At 37.5% G+C, this 24,859-nt stretch overlaps 1 protein-coding gene and 1 non-coding gene across 4 annotated transcripts in view; both read left to right on the top strand.

Moving 5' to 3' along the window:
* Positions 1-24,859, top strand: part of VMP1 (vacuole membrane protein 1) — a 125,465-nt gene that overhangs the window by 96,599 nt on the left and 4,007 nt on the right. For 2 of the 3 annotated variants that reach the window (XM_061175649.1, XM_061175648.1), the window contains exons 8-10: positions 250-330; positions 5,020-5,136; positions 9,725-9,786. In XM_061175649.1, coding sequence (XP_061031632.1) covers positions 250-330; positions 5,020-5,136; positions 9,725-9,786 — 260 coding nt within the window. Of the gene's footprint in view, positions 1-249; positions 331-5,019; positions 5,137-9,724; positions 9,787-18,759; positions 19,361-24,859 lie in introns of those variants that run through there. The other variant, XM_061175650.1, reaches the window with a different exon arrangement.
* On the top strand, positions 1,903-1,975 carry TRNAR-CCU (transfer RNA arginine (anticodon CCU)). The gene has a single exon. It is a non-coding gene; the product is annotated as a tRNA-Arg (tRNA).

Here is a 24,859-nt window from a genome sequence, read left to right as displayed (position 1 = left end):
AGTGTTTTGGCTTATTCTTGAAATGTGATAAAAGTTTATCTTTAAGGGTGTGTAGTTAATGTTTTATCAAGGTTTTATTTGCATGTTTTTCAGTGCACCCTGCTGTGATTTTTTTTTAATCATTCATCTTATTAAATGAATCAGTGCTTTCAGATTATGAGACAATTGATATTATAAACTCTGTAAAGAGCCATCTTTCTTTCTTCCATCTACTTTTCATTAATGTTTTGATATCCTCCTTTTATACAGGACTTCGCCTCCCGGGCTAAACTGGCAGTTCAAAACCTAGTACAGAAGGTTGGATTTTTTGGAATTTTGGCCTGTGCTTCGGTAAGTCAATTGTATTTAAATAGTAGATTTATATTTCGATCCAATTTGTTTTTAAAGGTACATGACTGAATAAAAAAAGTTATCACTTTTAACAGGTATATAATGTTATTAATCATTCACCTTACTGATCAAATGAGCTGTTTTCTGTTGGATAGGTTTCTATGTTGTTTATTGACTTTCAAGCATTTCATCATACCATGATGACTTCAGACCTAAATGGCTTGATTCAGTAAGAAAAAAGAGACAAAATCCATCTTTCTCATGAAGAATATATAATGAAGTGCATTTAAGCAAATAACAATGACTTCATTCTTTCCAGAGTTATAGATAGGTAGTCTTTTTCCAAAGCTTCAGGCATCAGTTATAAGGAAGAATTCATATAAAACCTCCTTAAGTGACTTTAACACCTAGCTAGGTAATTGAAACATCTGTGGCAAGGTTAAGGACATCTTTGGCTACAGTGAATTAAGAAGCTATTTGTGTCAAAAACTTAATTAGGACTTCCCTGGTGGCGTGGTGGTTATGAATCTGCCTGCCAATGCAGGGGACACGGGTTCAAGCCCTGGTCCGGGAAGATCCCACATGCCTCAGAGCAACTAAGCCCATGCACTGCAACTACTGAGCCTGCACTCTAGAGCCCACGAGCCACAACTACTGAGCCCATGAGCCACAACTACTGAAGCCCGCATGCCTAGAGCCCATGCTCCGCAACAAGAGAAGCCACCACAGTGAGAATCCCACGCACCGCAACAGAGTGTCCCCCACTCACCGCAACTAGAGAAAGCCTGCACACAGCGACGAAGACCCAGCACAGCCAAAAATAAAAATAAAATTTAAAAAAAGAAAAAAGTTACTAACTGTATATAAAAAAAAAACTCTATAAAAAAAAATAACGTAATGTCTCAAATTGCAGATTTATGGAATTGACATTCCTTGATGAGTTGGTGTTTATCCTGGTCCTTTTCTAATATAATAGATACAGTTACATTTGAAATGCAGTGTTTTGGTCAGAGTTTTCTTTGGTAGTCTGTACACAATTCTTGGTAGTTCAGTGGTAGATTTGACCAGAATAACTAGATGCACCTAGTTGATATGGTAAAAGCTGCAATTATAAGTAAAATTCAGAAAATTATTGTCTACTGACCCACAGTTACTTTATCCATTATGTATTAGAACTTGAATATATCCTTGAGTACCCCTTTCCTCACCTTAGCAAAGTAAATGGCCAAAAAGGGAAGACATTTGGTGCCAAAATTTCTAATGTGATATCAACATTCTAGAGATATTCTAAAATATACATGTGCCTCAATCTTTGGACCCTGGCAATACTAGAAATTTTTGTAATCTAACTTTTCTTTTCAATGTAGAAGCTCTTTATCACAATATTGATCTCAACTATTTGAGCAATGTATAGGTATGTTGTAGTGTGATGTAGTGGGCTGAGAATTGGCTTTGGAGTCAGGCTTACTTGGGTTCCTAAACCAGGTTTGCCTCTTAGCTATGTAGTCTCAGTGTCAATTTACTCTCCTTGAGCCCTAGTTTTCTAATGTTTAAAATGGGGCAATAGGGACTTCCCTGGTGGTCCAGTGGGTAAGACTCCGCACTCCTAATGCAGGGGGCCCAGGTTCAATCCCTGGTCGGGGAACTAGATCCCGTATGTATGCCGCAACTGAAGATCCCGTGTGCCGCAATGAAGATCCCACGTGCCGCAACTAAGACCCAGTGCAGCCTAAATAAATAAATAATTTTTTTTTTTTAATGAGGCAGTAAGACACTCATTACGAAGGTTGATGTGAGGATTTAAGATAATATATATGAACCAACACAGTGCCTGGAAGGCGAACTAAGACAGAGCTCAACCATTTTTTATTGTTATTCATCAGCTTTGTATCAACCCCTGAGTGCTTGGATGAAGAAGTGAAAGCTGTATTCCCTTTCCTCAAGGATCCTGAAGTCTAGTGAGGGAGACAGTTTAAATACGATAATAAGTAAAAGGTGCTGTGGAAGCCCAGCAGAATAGGATTAAGCTGAGAGGCCTAAAGAATGATAATGTCCTTAGTTTAGAAGCTAAGAGAACAGTGTGAGAGCCATGTTGCCTGGGTTGAAATTCTGAAATCATGCTCTGCTGCCATTAATGCTGGACAAATTGCTTAATCTGTCTGTCTCACTTTTCTTATCTATAAAATGGATGTAATATCATATAGCATTGTTTTGGGAATTAAGTGAGTTGATGATGTAGAAATCTTAGAAAAGTACCTAACAATTCAATAAAAGTTAGCTTTCATTATTCCTAGGGAAAATACAAGAACCTTTGATTTATTAAAGCAAAAAATATTTATTCTTTGGCACTCATCTATGCCTGTGTCTTCCCTGCTAAAATTCCACTTTCTATACTAGCCAATCTTCTTTATATTTGACTAGGAATAGTCAATAGCCAACATAAATTAATAGATCAATTTGACCCTCTAAGAACTTTTTACTAGGAAATTGTTAATACTTATATTAAAGTACTAAAAGTATGTGTACTTGATTTAAGGTAAGAAGGTAAGTAGAGGGTAAGGTAGGAAGAAGTTTGTTTTTGTTTTTGTTTTTGTTTTTGTTTTTTTAAATTTTATTTATTTATTTATTTATTTATCTATGGCTGTGTTGGGTCTTCGTTTCTGTGCGAGGGCTTTCTCTAGTTGCGGCAAGTGGGGGCCACTCTTCATCGCGGTGCGCGGGCCTCTCACTATCGCGGCCTCTCTTGTTGGGGAGCACAGGCTCCAGACACGCAGGCTCAGCAATTGTGGCTCACGGGCCTAGTCGCTCCGCGGCATGTGGGATCCTCCCAGACCAGGGCTCGAACCCGTGTCCCCTGCATTGGCAGGCAGATTCCCAACCACTGCGCCACCAGGGAAGCCCCTGTTTTTGTTTTTTTATAAATTTATTTATTTATTTTATTTATATTTGGCTGCGTTGGGTCTTTGTTGCTACGTACAGGCTTTCCCTAGTTGAGGCAAGTGGGGGCTACTCTTCATTGTGGTGCGTGGGCTTCTCATTGTGGTGGTTTCTCTTGTTGTGGAGCACGGGCTCTAGGCACGCGAGCTTCAGTAGTTGTGGCACGCGGGCTCAGTAGTTGTGGCTCGCTGGCTCTAGAGCTCAGGCTCAGTAGTTGTGGCACACGGGCTTAGTTGCTCTGCAGCACGTGGGATCTTCCTGGACAAGGGCTTGAACCCGTGTCCCCTGCATTGGCAGGCGGATTCTTAACCACTGTGCCACCAGAGAAGCCCAGAAGTTTATTTATTAATTAGTTATTTTGTTGTTAACATTTAAACTAAGATAGAACTCGTAATTGAGGGGAAATCTAAAAGCTACTTAATAGTTCTTTTAATTCTAATCTTCTTTTCTGTGTATTTAGTTAACAATTGAAAAAAAGGATAAGTAACATGCATATGTAACAACAAATTCATTGATTATGCTCTTCTGAGAGTATCCAACATAAAACTTCTAATTTTTATCTACTCTGATTACATATCTTGTGTACTTTAATTTCTATTTCAATATGCTGTGGAGCCTGATAATAAAGGAAAACAATTAAAATTTTAATTCATGGAGTTGTGAGAGTCATATGAGAAAATATAAGAAATGACAATTGTAAGGATGTGGAAGTGACATTGTTATTAAATGGTTGTATGACAGATGAAATTGCGTAAAGCATTTGAATTTGGATAAGAAAAATAAAATTGAGCCATTGAATCTGAGTGTTATTAACAGAAGAATACTTGAATACTGATTTAGTTATGGCATTGTTTTTGAAAGAACATTTGTGACAAATATCTTTTAAACAACTGGGCTTTTATTTGAAAGTCCAAACACAAAATTATATAAATTAATTAGCTTATAAATGGTTCCACCAACAGACACAAGGACAAGAGTACCTCTGTGGGAGAAAAATGGATGAAGTGCTCAAAAAGAGCTTGTGGTTTCTTTGCATTTTTACATGAAATTATCTATTAGCATTCTTGAAATGTGGGAATGTTCAGAAAAGGTATTTGTTGTGAATCACTTCTTTGTCTGGGACTGAGTATTCACAACATCTGAATCTGTGCTCTTGTATTTCCACCCTTGATTTTCTTCCTAGAATGAATCGCGTGACCCCATGGCCTTGGGCTGTCATAGATAAAAAAAATTCATTATTTGTATTTTACTTTATGTTGAGAAATGAAAGCACGGCCACCTATAAATGTATTTGTGAATTTACAAGAATGTTTTCTGTAGATGTGAGTACTTTCTAGATAATCTTTTTCTTTATTTATACCTCACCTTATAAAAGAGCTACCAAATGGTCAGTTATCTACTGAATGGGATTAAATTCCTGTTGATCCATTGGCTTTATCCAGTTTTAATGTGATGAAAAAAAGTATATTTATGGGGCATTAGTCATAAGTAATGCAAGCAAAAGGACAGCTGTGTTTGCTTTGAACAAATTAAGCAACTGCCTGGGATGAATATGTGACACAATTTATAGAGACATTAGAATACTTGTCTAACTATCCAGACAGTCTAGTACTGATCAGGGAACCCATACCTCTCTTTCCAGTGGTAGACAAGGCTTAACACATAATTCCACACACCTATAGGTGGTAAAATTAAACTGTTTTTTGGATTATATATGGACGTTCCATTTTAATTTTTTCTTTTTTTAAATAGATTCCAAATCCTCTGTTTGATCTGGCTGGAATAACATGTGGACACTTTCTTGTACCTTTTTGGACTTTCTTTGGTGCAACCCTGATTGGAAAAGCAATAATTAAAATGCATATCCAGGTAATTATACCCTTTGACTCCCTGTTTAATGATGATGAACCCCTTAAAAGACACTGAAAACATATTCCCCTTGCTCTCTCCAAGGCAAATTGTTAAGATTTTGGTTCTGCTTCTTGGTTGGTAGCATGCTTAGGTATTCAGCCACGGAACATCGTTTGGAAGTTAGTGGATTTCGGGCAGGTTTTCCCTACTCCTGTTGGAAAGTTGTTCCCCTTTATTATTTTTTTCCTTGTTTTATTTCTTTCCTTCTTTTTTCCTCCCTCCCTTCCTTTCTCTCTTTCTTTCTTTATTTCACTTTTGCCTTGTGAAACTGTTTATCCGAGAATTTTACCAAACAAAAATAGTGTTCCTGTATAGGAAAATGCACACCATATTAACATACGTAGTCCAAAGATGTTTTATCTTTACTGACCATAGGCTGAGGAAGTATTCCCTTTCATTAATTCTACTTTTCTTTCACACATTCTATATATAACACTTCCTCTCAAGGCACAAATACCCTGTACAAAATACCAGCCAGATGTTAATGTGGACAATGGGGAAGAAAGGGGGCCCTGAGGAGATGAAGAGATGTGGGTTTTGTTTAGAGATGTGAGAATCTGTTAGTCTTCAAAGACACTCTTAACAAAATCTTTAGGATAGGGCTGTGTGTGTGTGTGTGTGTGTGTGTGTGTGTGTGTAAATAGAGGAGAGAAAAGAGGCCAATAACTTAAATGAGAGGAAATGGATATATGCTTCTAGGACTGTGATACGAATCGATAGGTGTGGTATAAAAGGCAAATCTTACTAGAATAAAATAAAATTAACGTGGAAAGAATGTCTTCATTAATGAGGTTTGCAAGAAGGAAGCATTCACCAAAGGAAGGGCAAGAACAGTGAGTAATGTCTATGCCCTGGTCTGATTCCTTAATAATTAAAAGCACGTCTATCCCCCAAGTTTCTGCTTACCAACTCTCTACCTCCAGTTCTTAGAAGAGAAGAATGAAAAAGGAAAACTTCAGTTGCTTCTACCTGCCCAGTTTCTCATATTAGACTTTGGCATTTAGGATGACTTTATTGAGCTTGTCATCTACTCTCTGGCCATGCTAATCACTCAGAATTTCAAGGCTTTATTTTTCCTCCTTCAAGGAATATAATTTCTCCTACTTACGTTAAGTGTATTGTTCAATGACTATGGGTTTTTAAATACTGATGCTAGTTACTTTGGGAAAGATTTAAAATACTATAATAGGGTTTTTCAAATGATAAAATCATTTAGCTTTTTGAAGTCCTTTGAAAGTATTAATACCTAAGGAACAATAACAGATTATTTTAATTCCCTTTATAACAGCAACTTCTCTAGGAATCCATAAACTTAATGTATCCTGCTTTATGTACTAACTTTCTATAAAATACAGTAAAATATATTATGCTAAAAGTACCCTATAGTTATAGGGTATGTAACTTATCAGACCTTTCATTATAGCATATTCAAAAATAGTATATTTTTTTAACATTCTCAGTAGATTTTTTCAAGTTATCATAATAATGCTTAATGTTTTAATATAGTACTTCACACTTTAAAGTACTTAGTGTATGCCATCCGATTTAATTCTTATAATCCTGGGATAGAGAAATTACTACTCCCATTTTGTAATTATCAAACTTAGAGCGGGAAATAGGTAATAGTTGCCTAAAAGAATAAGTAACAGCTGGAATTTGAACCTGAGTCAGCTTCAAGTTCAGTGTTCTTTCCACTCTTTTGCAATGCCTTCTTAACTGTATTTATATGATCACGAAAACTGAATTGTTTAATACCTGCTGTTTATCAGGACCTGTGCCCGGCAGTTTGCATTGGTTATCTCAGAACAATCCTGTGAGGTGGTTATTATCCCCATTTCATAGATGGGAGGGACTAGAATTCAAACCAAAATCGTGCTATCTGTTAAACCTCCCCTAAAAGTTTGAAATCAGCCCACCTAATAATGTTAATTAAGGATTTCTCTTTCTACTGGACAAGTTCAATTCCTCAGCCTGTAGAAGTTCCCTTAGAAATATTTCCTTTCTCCTAAATGATGAAGAAAATAAGGAGTCAACATACTCATATAATATTTCATGTACCATATAATTTACTTATCATGTGTATTATTTATGCCTTTCAACTTTCCCCCTACCGCCACACACACGTGTACAGAAATATAAGCTCCATGAGGGCAGAGGTTTTTGTTTCTTGGCTCCCTAAGGTATTCTAGTGCCTAGAATAGCATCTGGCATGTAGTTGGCACTCAGTAAATATTTAATATATGAATCAGTCTAAGATACTTCTTTCCATTGGAGGACCCTTCTTTTATAGATATATAGTTTCTTCTTTGTTCATTCTGGCACCATTAGTTCCCTACACCCATATCTTTCTTTTTTTTAATTATTCCTACTCTACCCTTATTTTCTCTGTGCACATGGTTGACATGGTTGAGTGGGGCTCTTTGGGGATCTGTGCCTTTTGTTTATTTGGTAGAATCCCCACCCAGACCTCAAGCCTGAATGATTCTGAGACATATGTTCTTAAATGTCTTGCCCAGCACAGTGAATTTTCAAGCTGTTATATATAAGAAGGAAGTCTTGTTTTGTTTTCAAGAAACGAAATTGTGCAATTATCTGGGCATTGGCTTATTTTGAATGTTAGGAAATGATGGTAGGGAACACATGGTGGTGAAATCACTGAGAGGCAAACCATTAGCTCTGTTTCTTAGTAAAAGATTTATAGCTCCAATTAACTGGCTTTTAGTATGGATACTAGAAGAGTCCCCATATATTAAGGCTTTTCTCCCTAAATGATCTCTTGTAATTGTCTTATTAGCTTCATAATCTTCATACACCATTTGTGTAGGATTGTTGATAAATCATCATCCATCTTGTAATTGTTTGATATCTATATGTGCTTACTTTTTTCATGAGATAGGTAAATACCTTTTTCACATTAATAGATACATAAACAAACACCAAAAAGGACCGTGAACTTATTTTTTTTAGTCTTATTTCCTCACACATATCCAGCTGTGCAGCTGCCAGTGTCTTTGTTAACTGTAGGACATTAAGAAAATATCATTGCCTATTAGTCTTCTACCTGAAATAATGAGCTTTAGTCTGAATTAGCCACTTTCCTGAGATTCATAATGGATGGCTAAAAAGAAGGCTATTGTTATTTATTTTATTTCTCTTCCCTCCCATTTGGTTACATAGGCTATAGTTACTATTTAACAACAGTAACAAAGCACTGGAGAGTTTGTTATCAGGAACTGGGAGAGAGAATCTAGAATTACTCATATTTATTCAGAGAATTATTATCAGTCCTTTAAAGCTAAACCTTAATATCACCTTCTTGAATCTCTAATTAATTGTACTTATGTGACCTTTTCTTTCTCTCAACTTCTGTAACACATTGTTTTCACTGCTAATGACATTTACAGTTTATATGTATATCTTTTGTACCTAACCATTCTTTCTACTATGTATAGAAAAATTTTTTAATTTCTTCAGGGTATTGAAGAAGTATTCTTCCTATCTTTGTGTTCCCTGAAAGCCCTTTATAATGCTTATATTATCCATAGTAAGTACTTTTTGTAACATTTGTTGAGTTGAAAATATTTGCTACCTGTTAGCCTAAAGACATCTTTACTTGTAAGTTAAGTATCAACATCTTTAATTAATGAAGAATACCTCAGTAATACCAAATTGACAATGACCCAGGTCTGATAAAGATCCCCCAAAACTTGTTGATGCCTTTGCTTGTACCCTAAGCCTGAAATACCAAGCTCATTCAGGATCTGAGAATGGAACTTTCATGATACTTTTATAAGAACTTTCCAGGAAGGACATAGTCTTTTCAAAGATCCTCTTGATTAGATTTAGCCCAGACACCTATCATCAGGCTGATCAGCTTTAATTTCAGTGGTGGAGGCTATATGGGAACCCATGACTTTAGTTGTATACACCATTCTAAAACACATAGAACAGGCTTCCCTGGTGGCGCAGTGGTTAAGAATCCGCCTGCCAATGCAGGGGACACGGGTTCAAGCCCTGGTCCAGGAAGATCCCACATGCCGCGAAGCAGCTAAGCCCGTGAGCCACAATTACTGAGCCCACATGCCACAACTGCTGAAGCCCGCATGCCAGGAGACTGTGCTCTGCAGCAAGAGAAGCCACCACAATGAGAAGCCCGCGCACCGCAACGAAGAGTAGCCCCCGTTCTCTGCAACTAGAGAAAGTCCACGCGCAGCAATGAAGACCCAACACAGGCAAAAATAAATAAAATAAAATAAAACACATAGAACATGTGGAACATCCACCCAGCCTTGGGTTTCATGACTCACATTTCTCCCTCAGACATGGTCACGTATCCTGGCAAGACTAGAACTGTGCTTAAGGAAAAACATCTTTAAATACAAAGTACATAGCATTTGTCAAATGGTGTTTTGTTTTGTTTCTTAAAATTTTTTAAAATTGCAATTAGCAGCAGCATGGTCACCTTTTTAGACTATTAGCAGAATTGTGAATTTATATATATATTTTTGATGAGAAATATTTATTTTAACTGGCATTTTCTTTACAGAAAATCTTCGTTATCATAACATTCAGCAAACACATAGTGGAGCAGATGGTGGCTTTCATTGGGTGAGTAATTCTTTAAGGACTAATATTAATATCATCATGGTTTGAATGGGAGGAAATGTATAAAAAAGACTTTATTGGTATAGAATTTTTGTGATGGCTCTTTATTTTTTGAGAAGGAAAAATCTTTTGCCCTGTTATTATTTAAATTGAAGATGAACCTCGTTCCCTACAGCAGGGAAGGATGAAGCTCAGATTATCCTTGTTTAATTTTAAACCAAACATGTATCAAGTAATATAATTCTTGATTTAAAAGAAGCTTTGCAGTTTGAGACTTGCCCCTCCAAAGAAGTATGAAATTCTCTTTATGTAAAAGACATGTGTATATAGTTAGAGTTTAATGGTGCTTTGATACAATGCTATGACTTTTAGCCAAAATTGGATGCCAGATACACAGTTGTATTTCATTTATATATAAATCTTACATAAAATATTAATATTCCATTAAATAAGGCATGATAAGATATTACCAAAATATGTGTTATGAATCTATTACTTCACTAGAGAAAAATTAGGCCATTTTAAAAGGCTAAACTATCCAAAGCATTTATTTTTGTGTTTAAAGAAGTAAGACCAGTTTTAACATACGCTTTAAATGACAGTGTCACAAAGTTTTTGGAGTTTACTTTGATAAAACAGTAAAGAAAGACCTGTTTAGTTAATCAAATTAATGTCAACTGGAATGTGAATCCTACCGGATATTAAATGAACCCTTTTTTTTTTTCAATATATGATTTTTTATTCAATGTTTACAGGTGAGAGGTTTTCTTTTCATTTAATAGCATAACTGCCCTATGGTGGAAAAGTGTTAAGTTGGAATGCCCTTTATGTAGTTTTAACACAAATCTTTATTTTAAAAGCCATTTATAAAACAAGACCTTTATGAAAATTTTCACTATTAAAAAACTGCCACTTGGTAGTGAGTTCATGAGTATTAGTTTTATTATTCTTTGAACCACGCACTATATATTATACTTACTCTTTTCTATGTATGCTATATTCTATGATAAAATAGTTTTTAATATTTTCTACTTAGGTATTAATGTAATAATTGAGGAAAAACATATTCTTGAGAATATACTCAGTGGAGCCAGCTATTGATTTTATTACTTCCTAATCTTCTGATTAGAAATATGGATTATGGCTTGTAAATTAAATTTTAATTACTCCAGTTTTTTGTTGCCTGAATTCTTACAAAAAAAGTGGTTTATAAGTCACCATATATCACATTCGAAAAGAAAGAGGGAATATTCTTGTCCCTTTTTTTAAAATAAGAAGACATTTCATCCGTTCCTAGAGATTATTGTGCCACCTTGAGAGAATTCTGAGGGACATGTAGGACTACCACACAAACCACACAGACCCACACATTGTAGGAATGACTTTGCACGCAGCATCCTACATTCTTTCTTTCTCCTTTTTCCATACTGAACATTTATAGAAGGAAGTTTTCCAGCTACTTCTACATCCTCACCACTACCACCTTTTGTTTCCCCAGCCTTTGGAGCTTCTAAGAAGTTATATTAGTTAGCTACCTATCTCAAACACCCACATCCAGTTTCATTTCCTTCCAATCAGTTCATCATACTGCAGTTAGTAACCTTTTAAAAATCATATCCGAGCCTGTCGCCACCACTGTCCTCACTCCCCAGTTCCTCCACTTCTTGAAACCCTTCGCTTGTTTTCCCCTTCATTCTTAAGATAAAGCTAAAACTCCTTACTGGGTCTCTATAGCCTTGAATGAGCTATCCCCTATAGTTTTCTCTGCTTGAGTCTCTCACCATTGGTCTTTGCTCAGGCTTTTCCCGTTGCCCTGTTCAGGGTTTCTCAACCTTGGCACTATTGACATTTTAGGCCAGATAAGATGTCTTTGTTGTGGGGGACTGTCCTGTGCATTGTAAGATATTTAGCTGCGTCCTTTTCCTCTACTCACTAGATACCAGTAGTGTCTCCCAGTTGTGACAATCAAAAATGTCCCCCCCAAAAAAAAAATGTCCCCAAACATTGCCAAATGTTCCATGGCAAGTAAACCGCCACTATCACCACCAATCCCATTGAGAACCACTGGCCTAGATAATGTCCTTTAGATTTCAGCTACTATATTCACAAAAACACCTTCCCTGACTAGGTCACGATTACCCTCTTTCCTAGGGACCTCTTTTCTCAGCAGTATGTACTACATGCACTGACAGTTGTATTTTTACATTCATGTTTGAGGGTGTATGATTACTGTCCTTTTACAACTAACCTGTAAACTTCTTAATGGCAGAGGCCATGCCTATTTTTGTTCGCTGTTGTGTCCATAGCATCTGGCATCTTGATTGACGCATAGCAGGTGCTTGATAAATATCTGGTGAATAAATGAACAGGTGGTGCCCAAATAAAGATCTGGTCAGTAAGAATCAGCAAATTATTTGTAGAGCCCAGATTCTTCTGTTTCCCCAGCCTTTGGAGTGTCTAAGAAATTATATTAATTACCTACAGTAAATAGCAATAAATGTATCTTTAAGCTTAGGCCAATGTATTAAAGTTAGAATTTCTTATTCCTTATGTTTTTCAAAATCAGTAGTTCTGGGCTTCCCTGGTGGCGGCGCAGTGGTTGAGAGTCTTCCTGCCAATGCAGGGGACACGGGTTCGAGCCCTGGTCCGGGAAGATCCCACATGCTGTGGAGCAGCTAAGCCCACGTGCCACAGCTACTGAAGCCCACGTGCCTAGAGCCCATACTCTGCAACAGGAGAGGCCACCGCAGTGAGAGGCCCACGCACCATAACGAAGAGTGGCCCCCACTCGCCGCAACTAGAGAGGGCCCGTATGCGGCAATGAAGACCCAATGCAGCCAAAAATTAATTAATTAATTTAAAAAAAAATCAGTGGTCCCTCCCCTTAACTATCTCCTCTAGCACAGCCCCTCAAAAAAAAAAAAAAAATTCCAGTGATTCTTCTTAAAGATGGTTTTGCATAAAGTTATTCTAAGATATTCAAGGCCTACTGGAATGGGTGGTGGTTTTGTTTTGTTTTGCGTGTGTCATATTTTAAAAACTGTTTGCAAGAGACAAATGTTGCAATGTCCTGATATCTTCATCTTTTCCCCAGTACTGTCTACAGGGATTACCCATCAACTTCTTTTCTAGATAAACTATTAAGCAGTATAAATAATTAGACTTAGCTGTAATAATAATTCTTTATTACTACATGCTAATGGGTATCTTTTTCATCTTTGTCTGTAATAAAATTATCTTTTAATCAGATTCTCTAATTGAGCTTGACATGGTTTGTTTTCCTACATTTTGAAGTAGGAAATGCTATACAAGTGTTCAGATGATAATAAATGATAATAAATAGTATCACCAAACCTAGACTGAAAATTAAGTTAAACCAGGAGAATGAATTTTTAGAAGACCTAAATTTGTTCTTTTATATCATAATAAATAGCTTAGCAATTTATTTCGGAAAAGGGAAGGAGAACAGTCAAATTGATTCCCTAGACTCATTGTTGAGTTGAACTGAAAATACTACATGTAATTTGCTATAGAAACATTCTCCTGTGATTGTTAGTTCTCCCTTTTCACACTGTTAAAACTACTGATATAAATGGTGTGTGTATATATATATATATGGCAAATCATCAAACTAAACTAGAAAGTTTGGAATACAGCCTTTTTTTGCGGGGGGCCGTGTTGGGTCTTGTTGCTGCGCGCGGGCTTTCTCTAGTTGCAGCAAGTGGGGGCTGCTCTTCGTTGCGGTGCACGGGCTTCTCATTGCGGTGGCTTCTCTTGTTGCGGAGCACGGGCTCTATGCACGCAGGCTTCAGTAGTTGCAGCACATGGGCTCAGTAGTTGTGGTATGCAGGCCCTTAGAGCACAGGCTCAGTAGTTGTGGCGCACGGGCTTAGTTGCTCCACGGCATATGGGATCTTCCCGGGCCAGGGATCAAACCCGTGTCCCCTGCATTGGCAGGCAGATTCTTAACCACTGCACCACCAGGGAAGTCCTGGAATCCTTTTGAAGGATGTTTAAAACTATGTGCCCACAATTAAGAGGGTGATGAATTGCCATGGTAGAGTAAAAATCAAAAGAAAAGACCAAGAAAAAGTCAGCAACAGTTCAAATTTAAAATAAAATTATGAGATAATAAGGCAAGGAAGAATGAAAAAATGAATCCCAAGAGTAAGGACAGCTATGGAGTGAAATATGAAAAGAACACACAGGCTTTAGACAAAACCAATCTAGGTTTGAATATAAACTCTGCCACAGGCCAGTTATTTATTTCCTCTCTGTATCCACTTTTAGCTGCTGTTCTCTCAAATAATATATTTTCTTTGAGTAGCATTTCTTCCCCAGTTCAGGAGGCCACTGGTAATCTTTCCAGCTTCCAGTCAAAATGTAAAATGTCCTGTCTCAAAATATCTTACAGTTTAGTTGAAATGTACTCATATCAAGTGATTTAAAATTCTAAGGCATGTGGATTTTTTAAATGCCTTTCCTCTCAATTTTTATGTTGCCTGTGTTCTCATCTCATTTTCCAAAGTTTCTACTGACTGTGAATGGAAAGGTAGCATGCTAGGTGACTACTCTGTATGCTCTCAGAGAAGATTGAGGGAAGGCCTACTTCTCCTTAAATGAAGTACCCATTTCTTTACTCTCTGATCAGTAAAACACCTTTTATCAGGACAAAGTTTTTCATCAAAGATTATACAGATAATTCTTGAGGGTACTATTTATTAAACATAGTGAGCACTTTACATACAATTGTTATTACTGTTTACTTTTTTTTTTAATTTTTTATTTTATTTATTTATTTTTGGCTGCATTGGGTCTTCGTTGTGGTGCACGGGCTTCTCGTTGTGGTGGCTTCTCTTGTTGCAGAGCACGGGCTCTAGAGCGCAGGCTCGGTAGTTGTGGCGCACGGGCTTAGTTGCTCTGTGGCATGTGGGATCTTCCCGGACCAGGGCTCAAACCCGTGTCCCCCGCATTAGCAGGTGGATTCTTAACCACTGCGCCAGCAGGGAAGTCCCTTTTTTGCTGTTTTGAACAATGCTTCTGTGAGCATTTCTTAGTGCAAGATAGATGAGCACATAGTGGAACCTAGAATATGATAAAAGGGACAACACAGAAGAGGGAAAAGGTGAATAAAAGAGAGACTGGACATAAGCAAGATAACCCTTCATTGTGATAAGTTAACTTAGTTCTTTCTAGGGTCAAATTTTGTCTAGGCAGGTGTGCCTGTGGCCTGCCATGTCAGGCTACTCACCTCCCCAGGTGTCAGGGAAAGAATTATTTAGTGTTGACCATTACATCTCTGGTGGTGAGGTTTAGGATCAGTTTTATACAGGTTTTGAGTGCTATACTGATGACTGAAAGAAATATCCCTTTCCCCAAACGGCTTCTAGTCTCAGTGTTACTATGGAATGGCCCAGCTACATAAGTGTGCCTTTGGACTGTGGTATTTTTAGTATAGTATATCATGGTATGACAGTCCTAAGGTCCCAGAGAGAATATAAGCCCTACCTCCAAAATTTATTGTAATTTTAAGAGTAAATAATTCCCCTCCCTTGACCAGAAATAATTATTTGTAGATTTATTTCTTGGACAGTTCTGGAAAGTAATCATTAGTATCACTGGGTTTAGGGAAAGGTATCCCTATTACCTATTCCTAAATCAAAGGGTTTGTCTAGTTATATATGAAAATCTGAATAGATGTAATGAATCAGTTACATATTCTGAAAGGTTAGAACAGATAATAGCCTTGAAAAAGCCTTTTAGTTTATGGTATGTTTGGCAAGAGGACAGAGAAAAGGTTCTGAAAAAAGATTAGGCATGTAATGGAGTTTTTCACTCTCTGATATCCTAAGCTGAAGTAAGTCAGAGGACAGAACCAAAGAACCAGGGAACTTTAGAGCTTCAAAGGCATTACATTTGTTGCAGTCTTTCTTCCTTTCCTTCTTCCTTTCTTTTTTTTAAGATTTTAGACTTATTTTTATTTAATTTTAGATTTTCTCCAATGAGAGAGACCTGGACATATTTCTTAAAGAGCATGACCAAGTCTAACTTTAAAATCATGATTAAAATGACATGTTCCGATATTCTCACCAAATAGAGGATGAGAATTCCCAGAAAATAACATTAAGCATATGACTCGTAACAAACCATATGCAGAACATTGCCTCATTGTCAGGTTGCCAGAGTCTTATTGGAAGACAAAGTCCCCAGTTTTACCACACAAGAAAATTTCCATAACTCAGTCATTGAACTCGGGGGATGGGGTTGGCTGGAGCAGGGACTTTTTACCAGATACAGAATGTTCCATGCTCTTCTTTGCTGTCTCCTATTTCTAAGTTAACTTGACGTTTGACCTCAAGAGTCGGACTTGCCTGTGGCTAGAGAGATCATTTTAACCAGTGAGTAATTAAGTGCTTGAATCTTAATGTTGTTTCTTGTACCTCACTCTGTAAGTGGTCAGAATGAGCTGTATTGGTCTGGACTTTTTCTTCTACAGAAAGAAAATGTATCCTTTCATTTTATTTTATTATTATTATTATTATTATTATTTTTTTTGGCTGTGTTGGGTCTTCGTTGCTGCACGCGGGCTTTCTCTAGTTGCGGCGAGAGGGGGCTACTCTTTGTTGCAGTGCGCGGGCTTCTAATTGCAGTGGCTTCTCTTGTTGCAGAGCACAGGCTTTAGGCGCGCGGGCTTCGGTGGTTGTGGCACGTGGTCTCTGTAGTTGTGGCTCACGGGGTCCAGAGCACAGGCTCAGTAGTTGTGGCGCATGGGCTCAGTTTCTCCGCAGCATGTGGGATCTTCCCAGACCAGGGCTCGAACCCATGTCCCCTGCATTGGCAGGTGGATTCTTAACCACTGCACCACCAGGGAAGTCCCTACCCTTTCATTTTAAAATACACAAACCTGGTTTATGTATTTGATTCTCTTTGACTTTTTTTGATCATTGTAAAATAATCAGAAAAAGTTATGGAAGTGTGGAACACAAATAACTGTATTAATCGGAGGAGGATACAGAGGTTTTAAGACCCCAGCTGCTGAGAATCAGTTGTACATGCTGATTTTAATATAATCTTCTGTACTCAGGTAGAAAACTCCTTCTTTTTCATGTCCTCTTCTTGTAGCTTATCTTCTCTTTTGACTCTTAACTCCTTTGTATTTTTCTTATAGATATTGGGAGGCAGAATAGTTAAAGGTTAAAGCAAGAACTCTGGAGTTAGACTGTAAGGTGAGAAATGGACATTGTATTAGGAAGTTACTATTAACCATAATTAGAGCATTTCTGTAGAATGATGAAAACTAAAACCCAATTATATTAACCTACATAGTGGGTAAAGAAAAAGTCAGGCCAAGGTCATACCTGACGCATTTTAAGTGTTCTATAAATATTTGTTGACTAATTGAATTCATTTATTCATTATTAGGAGAGACCTCTGTGTATTTTAGGCTGAGGGAAATACTCTGGTTAAAAGCTAGAGATGGAAAATACAAATGAAGAAAAGGAAGGACGTGGGTTGGATATAACATTTAGTAAGCACTCAGTGTGCCAGATGCTTTACATTTGTTTTTATGAATATGCATAATAAAACCTATAAGGTACTTACTATCACTGTCTTCATGGGGAAACTGAAACATATTTAAATTCATGTAAATGGTAAGAGCTGTAAGGAGATAGGATCAAAAGCCTGAGTGGTTTGATTTATTCTCCTTAACCACTTCTTCCTTCAAAACTGGAATGAAGGGACTTCCCTGGTGGCACAGTGGTTAAGAATCCGCCTGCCAATGCAGGAGACACGGGTTCAAGCCCTGGTCCGGGAAGATCCCACATGCCTTGGAGCAACTAACGCCATGCCCACAACTACTGAGCCCGCGCTCTAGAGCCCGCGTGCCACAGCTACTGAAGCCCGTGCACCTAGACCCTGTACAAGAGAAGCCACTGCAATGAGAAGCCCGCGCACTGCAACGAAGAGTAACCCCTGCTCGCTGCAACTAGAGAAAGCCCGCGTGCAGCAACGAAGACCCAACGCAGCCAAAATTAATTAATTAATTGATTGATTGATTTTTTAAAAACTGGAATGAAGATTTCAAGATCTTTTGAGGTGGAAAAGAGGGACATTGAGAGAGTGCTATAGAAGTCAGTGAGGTAATCTTGAAGCTGGAGATTTGGACGAGAGTGCTAGTTTCAAATGGCTGCCTCGTGAATGTGATAGGGAGTCAGCATGAGTTCTTTCTGTCTACTCTCCTTGTTCACACTTGTATTGACCTGGCACAGCTGAAACTAGTTACTACCAGTGTTACTTTGAGAAACCTACTGGGTTTTGTACCGTAGGTTTAAATGCATTTTTTTTTCCTCTCCCTCTCATCACCCTTCTAGATTAAGTTCATTGAGGGCAGAGATCCTGGCTTTTGTTTTTAAGGTTATCTACTGCATTTAGCGAGTTTCTGCCTAACGGTTGGAGTAACTAGATTTTTCTCGATGAGTTTAAATTCCTTTTCAATACTCTCACTTTTTTGACTCACAATCAAGCCACTCTGAATGATATAAAGGCCAGTGAGCGTCCATGCTATTTCACCTTAAATTTGAAATTCCGCAAACTATTCTTTATTCTTGACCTTTGGGTCTGTGAGTCCCTGTTGCTGATTTCTTTCTTTCTTAGAACTCAGTGGGTCATCCAGCCAGCCGCAGATTGATTTGTCACCATATAAAGCTGCCATCAGTCTGTCATTTTCTGTAACTGAAATCAGTTGATTTTTAACAGGGTTTTGTTTTGGCAGCCAATCACTTTTACTTGGTTCTTATAGACCACTTCTTTAGCTCTGCCCTCATTCATTAACATAAATGCCTGTTTGGCGTCTATTGCTCAACTCAAAATTCTGAAATGAGGTTTTGTTTTCAAAAGCTTCCCTTTAATGGTAGCGTATTTCAAAGAGTATGTGCTAATTGTAAGGAGGTCTTACCTTCATCCTGATTCTTACAGAAAACAATTCCAAATGTTCAAAAGCAAGTGCAGGGCTTCCCTGGTGGCACAGTGGTTAAGAATCCGCCTGCCAATGCAGGGGACATGATTCGAGCCCTGGTCTGGGAAGATCCCACATGCCGTGGAGCAACTAAGCCCGTGCGCCACAACTACTGAGCCTGCGCTCTAGAGCCTGTGAGCCACAACTACTGAGCCTGCATGCCACAACTACTGAAGCCCATGCACCTAGAGCCCATGCTCCACAACAAGAGAAGCCACGCAATGAGAAGCCCGCACACCGCAGAGTAGCCCCAGCTCACCGCAACTAGAGAAAGCCTGCGCACAGCAACGAAGACCCAATGCAGCCAAAAATAAACAAATAAATTTTAAAAAAAAGAAAAGCAAGTGCAATTGAGGGTTACTTTTTTTGAAAGAAGCCTGTGAAAGAAATATGCTGTGAGGCAGTAGAAACAGTACACCTGATGTTTCTGGATAAAGCAGTGGTCTTCCTTCTACACAGCCGCTAGGAAACTGATGGTGTCATGTGTTTATAATTCTACTCAGCGCACAATGGACTAACTTGAGTACAAAAGAGGTTTTAATAATTTGAAAGGGGCACAGCTGTGAATGAAATTCAAGATGTTTTAATCCCAAATCCTGAGGTTGAATCACAACGAATTTTAGATGGTGCCAGAGACTATCAACTCAAACTTGTATATATAAGAAAGCCCTAGATTTTAACTCTTTCATTTCAGTCACATAGGATTACTGGATCCCATTTTTACTGGGTTAAATATGTTTATTTGCAGCCAACACCAGTTCATTTACTTGTCATATTCCTGGGTTAATGGATTAATTAGGGATCAATTTGTATCTTTTTTTCTTTTTTCTTTCTCTAATCTCTGAGGACTGAAAGGCTATAAATATTAATGGATGTTAGCATGATGGCCTTTGGCTTCTTCAGAAAGATTGTTTGATAAACTACCTCCCCTCTGCCTTGCCTGCCTCTTCTCCTGAGCAGTCTACCTAAGGAGGAAAGACATTTTTTTTTCATTTGCAGGGAAATCTATCATTGTTGAATCAGGCCAGGAGTCTGAGATCCATTCTGAGTCACTATGAATAGAGTTCTAGTATTGGTCGGGGCCCCAGGGAAACTGGTGGTTAAATACTGTGAGAATCTTTATCAGACAGGAAATGACAACTCATTAAAGTACTAACCGTTAAGCCTGTTTAGATCCTGGCCTCGCTGCCCGGTGGGGGCAGGGCCGGGGGTGGGGTTGGGTATGGCGGTGTGGTGTTTAACTCTACAGTGTTTGACCAACATGTGCAAGTTTCTGAAAATAAAGAATTATTTATAAGACTGTTATCAAGAAAGGGACTTGCTAGTCCGTCTTGTTACTGAACGTCTACCTACCGTACTATCATTGCCTCTTTTGTTCAGAAGACAGATCAGCATGTAATGGAGGTGGGATAGGGAGGGGCTTTTATTTCATCCCTGAAAATATATCCTACCAGTACCTTAATTGTAAAATTTAATCTCTTTAGCAGAAGAGCCTGTAGCTTCAGTCTAGAAGAGTCTGTTTACGGCTCTACTTACTTCTCAGCTCCCAGGCCAAATCTCAACTGATAGAATTCTCTGGAGTCGGAGGATAAATTTGACTTATTGATTTACATACAATGATCCTCACGCAATCAAGAAAATTTAAATGATATTTAAATGATATTCATTTAAAACATAAATATAAGTTTAACTGTGGGCACAGGATTTCAGTCTCTTGAAATTTGGCTATTCAGGTTCTTAAAGGCCCTCTTTATAGTGGCCTATAGGGGCCACTATAAAGGATGGAAGGATGAGCAAAAAAGAGACACTTAATCTGGATCTTTGTAGAAATAGCTTTCTTTTCTCTAATATGTTACCTAACAGTTTTGCCTTGAGTTGGTCTGCTAACTAAGCCTTAAGATATTTTTGACCTTTTGGGAACAAGGTATAGTATCTGTACCCCTTGCAGTTTAGTTTCCTGGTCTAAACCAGTGGTTTTCACCATTGGAGTGGGACTAAAATAGAACTTCTATTTATATTTATTTTCATCTTTGTTATTTTCTTTTTTGTGTATTTTTGTAATGTACATAACATTATTATGGTAGTATATGTACATATAATTTATATGGCTATACATACATGGAGGATATAGCTTACCATCAGTCTGATTGGCACTCCCTCAATCCACATGTCAGAAGATCACAAATCATGGATTGCAAAAATAGGCTAGGGTTAGAGTAAGAGTTCCATGGTACAAAAGGGGCTTACAGTGGGCATGCTGCAATTTATTGTTTTTTCTATGTCCCATTAATCAGAAATATTTGCTAATGATAGCATGAAAGCCGTCATAATTAGTAAGACATTTAAAGTAACAATTTTAAAATTTTTAAGATTTCATCCATATTTTATCCATTTTAATTTGTATTTGTACATTTTACTATTTGCATAAGTAATATACATATATCAAAAATGTTCGCACACCATTGGTCTAGGCTCCTCTGCCCTTAAAAGCTGCTTTTGGTGCTATCAAAAAGTAGTCTACTTCAAAAGATCTCTATTATGCTTTCTGAATTATAGCAGCAGTAGACTTGATTAAACCTTTCCTTTCCCTTTCTTTTAATACTACCCCTGACCTGAATCTTCTTCTAAAAACATTTTCTTCTCACATTCATAAGCTTTCCGTGGTTTAACTAACCACACCCTGAGAGTGTTATTTCCATGTTCTGATTAATCATTAGAGGAATGTTAAATAAATCAGCCTCAAAGTACTGCACAAATAGTGAAACGAAGGTTAAAAAAAATTTTTTTTGCCCATACTTTTTTTTTCTAAGAAAGATAAAGGCTTACTGCCCTATAGCCTTACTAGGAATCCATGTCAGACAGTATGTTTTCTGGAACGCCAATGATACGACTTACACAATCACATTAATGCTAAGATCTTCAAAAAAAGTGGTTAAGAAAGCAGAGCCTGTATTAAAAATTTACTTTATTAATACCTGTTTAATTCCCATAGGCATTTCAACTGCTTAACCTTTATATAGGCCCTGTGTAAGTAGGGCTAAACAAGACAAATCAATTTTTTAAAAGTTTACGTTACTTCTGTGTTATTAAGCACTGTGCCCCAGTTTTATGATGGCACATAATAATAAAAATCACTCATCTGGGTGGAAAAATCCAAACAGAATCATGAACAGGAAAATTTCAGGTCTTTTAATAGCAAGTCCTAGATTGATGACTATGTCCGTGATGGAGAAGAGATTCAAAGTAAATCAAATGGTGTGTTTTTTATATCTGGTGAACCAATTTGTTTGAGAGTTACACAATTTGAAAGGAGTCCCTTGAAAACAGAATAACAATGACCGATGAATTTTTTGGAATGGGTGTATGCTCATAAAATGAAAATTTAAGCATTGTGAAAAACTGGAGTACTCACATCACCTACTCTATGCAACCTCTGCCAATTGTGATGCTTCCTTTGGTAGATTTTCTGGCTTTTTGTGGGAACACAATGCAGACCTTTATTTATAATGAGTCAATATGGGGAGAGTTTAAAATACAGATTTCTTATCAGATAAGTGATTCCCACAAACAGAGTCACAGATGCATTAAAAACCATAGAAAAATAATAGATTTTGTTTGCATAATGGTCAGGGCCCTTGACAGAATTTTGCAAAGAAGTTTGTCTTGTTTTTGTCTTAACACATACTTAGGTATATAAGCATGGCAAAATATTGTTCCCATGAAACCACTTTTGAGCTCTGGGTGGGTTTATTAGACTTCTGTGGAATTTTTTCTTTACTTTTTTTCCCCTCTTTTGTTTGCATTTTCTGAGGTGTTTTGTTTGTTTCTTTCTTTATTAAAATCAGTAACAAAAGTTCAAAAATTGCCATTAGAATAACTTGTTGGAAATTTGTTTCTTCATGAGTTATATTATCTGAAAAATGTTTGTGTGTGCCAAGAAAATAAATATCAAGATATTACTATCCACAAAAATGTTTTTACCCACTATGCTGAAGGTCCACAGCAAGGAAAAGTAGATGAGATCAATTTTATTCTTGCTTTTGTTTTCCTTTCTTTTTTCTTTTCTTCTTTAAGGCTTTCTCACCTAGAAAAAAATGGCTGTTTACGGCTAGTTTAAGTATATTTAAATCCAACCACTGACTGGAAAATAGTAACTCTAATACTTTGAACTTAATCAGCACCTAATGGCAGATGGAGAACTTCACCCACCCACCATGGGTTGAGATGAGGGTCCTTAGCCAGGTGCACAAGGTACTCTGAATTTAATGGCTTTCAGAAAATGGCATTTAAGTTATTTCCTGAGCCAACTATAAAAAGACACTGAACTGTGATGCAAGTTATTCCTTCCTCATGTGTGTACCTTAAATTAATCCTAAATGTCAGAATGGACTCTTACTTCTGTCTGCTGCGTGAAAATAACTTGAGGGATGAAGTCATGAGATGGTATTATTGTTTTCCTTAAATGTATGTTAAGAGTGAAAGCTGTAATTTCAACTTTTATCTAAAGAACTTAAAGAACTTTAGTGTTAATTAAGAAAACTTTAGTATAAGAGTGCTTTGTATAAGCTGAGGCATGTGTGGCCTTAAGCCATTGTTTGTAGACATGGAGAAATGAAAATAAAACTAAAATTTTGATGAATATATTTAAAAACTTAACAGGACCTGACAAATAATTCATTATGTAACACTTAATACCTAGATTTCAAATATGTTAACTTTTTAGATTTTTTCAAATCATGTGGCATTTGTTCATAATAGTTTTGGTTAATATATTGCTGTAAAAACTTTTAACTTCTCTATTTTCACCTGTTCCTAGTCTCTTATGAAAAACTGAATCTCCCATCCCACCACCAGAAACTCTCTAAAGCGTGTAACAAACACCATAGCCCCTTGAAAAATTAATCTCTGCATTAGCCCAAGATAATTCTTTGAAAGTTACACATCATGTAAATGTGTAATGACATATATTCTCTATCAGCTAAAAAAGTAGGTCTTAATGGACTTACAATGGCAAATCATTTATGGTTTCCAGTTATTTTGAAGGGAATCTAGAATGATTGTTGCCAGTCCCTTCCTCATTCCCCTCAACAACAACAGCAAAGTAGAACCTTTCTACCATTGGGTCTTGGTTCTTAATTTTCTCTTTAAATAATGGCTTGACCCTGGAGCCCAAGAATGATTTCAGGAAAACTGTAAGCCATATTTTTGCTTAACTTTAGTCTGAAGTTAGAGGTCTGAAGAAAGAACAAGACACATAATGGAACTCAACTCTTGGAGGACATCAAAAAGGGAATTTTCAAGTCATTTCTTGTACAACCTAGCTGTTCAAATAAGCATACAATCATTTCAGCCTCTCTAAATAATTTTTTTTTAACTTTCAAAAAAAAAAAATGGCTTGACTATAGCCATCCTTGGGAGTTTAAAATAATGACATAAGGTATTGTTATTAAGGGTGAAAGAATCAATTTCTGGGAATTCCCTGGCAGTCCAGTGGTTAGGACTCGGCACTTTCACTGCCGTGGACCTGGGTTCAGTCCCTAGTCGGGGAACTAAGATCCTGCAAGCTGTGCCTGCGGCCAAAAGAAATTCTGAAGGAAAGTTCTTATAAATCTGTAATCTTCAAAGCCAATCTTTTTGTGCATTTATTTTACTGGATTTTTTTTTTTATATTCATGTGGTTTATTTCAAGTGTAAGTGGATGAGCTATTTGCATTCCTTTATGCATTATATAAAGAACTACCCAAGGGAAATCTGTTTTAAAGAGAAAGTTTGTACTATTGTTGCTCCTTTGTAGAAGAATCATTACTAATAAACAGCAACTGAGCTCCGAAATAGCTCTTCTAGTTTATCGTACTAATGTAAGGCCATGTAAAAGTCTATGAGAGGGGGCGGGGGCTTCCCTGGTGGTGCAGTGGTTGAGAATCCGCCTGCCAATGCAGGGAACACGGGTTCGAGCCCTGGTCTGGGAAGATCCCACATGCCGCGGAGCAACTGGGCCCGTGAGCCACAATTACTGAGCCTGCGCGTCTGGAGCCTGTGCTCCGCAACAAAGAGAGGCCG

The sequence above is a fragment of the Eubalaena glacialis genome, chromosome 19 (genome assembly GCF_028564815.1).
Source record: "Eubalaena glacialis isolate mEubGla1 chromosome 19, mEubGla1.1.hap2.+ XY, whole genome shotgun sequence".
Lineage (NCBI taxonomy): Eukaryota > Metazoa > Chordata > Mammalia > Artiodactyla > Balaenidae > Eubalaena > Eubalaena glacialis.
This window is presented reverse-complemented; position numbering and strand designations above follow the sequence as displayed.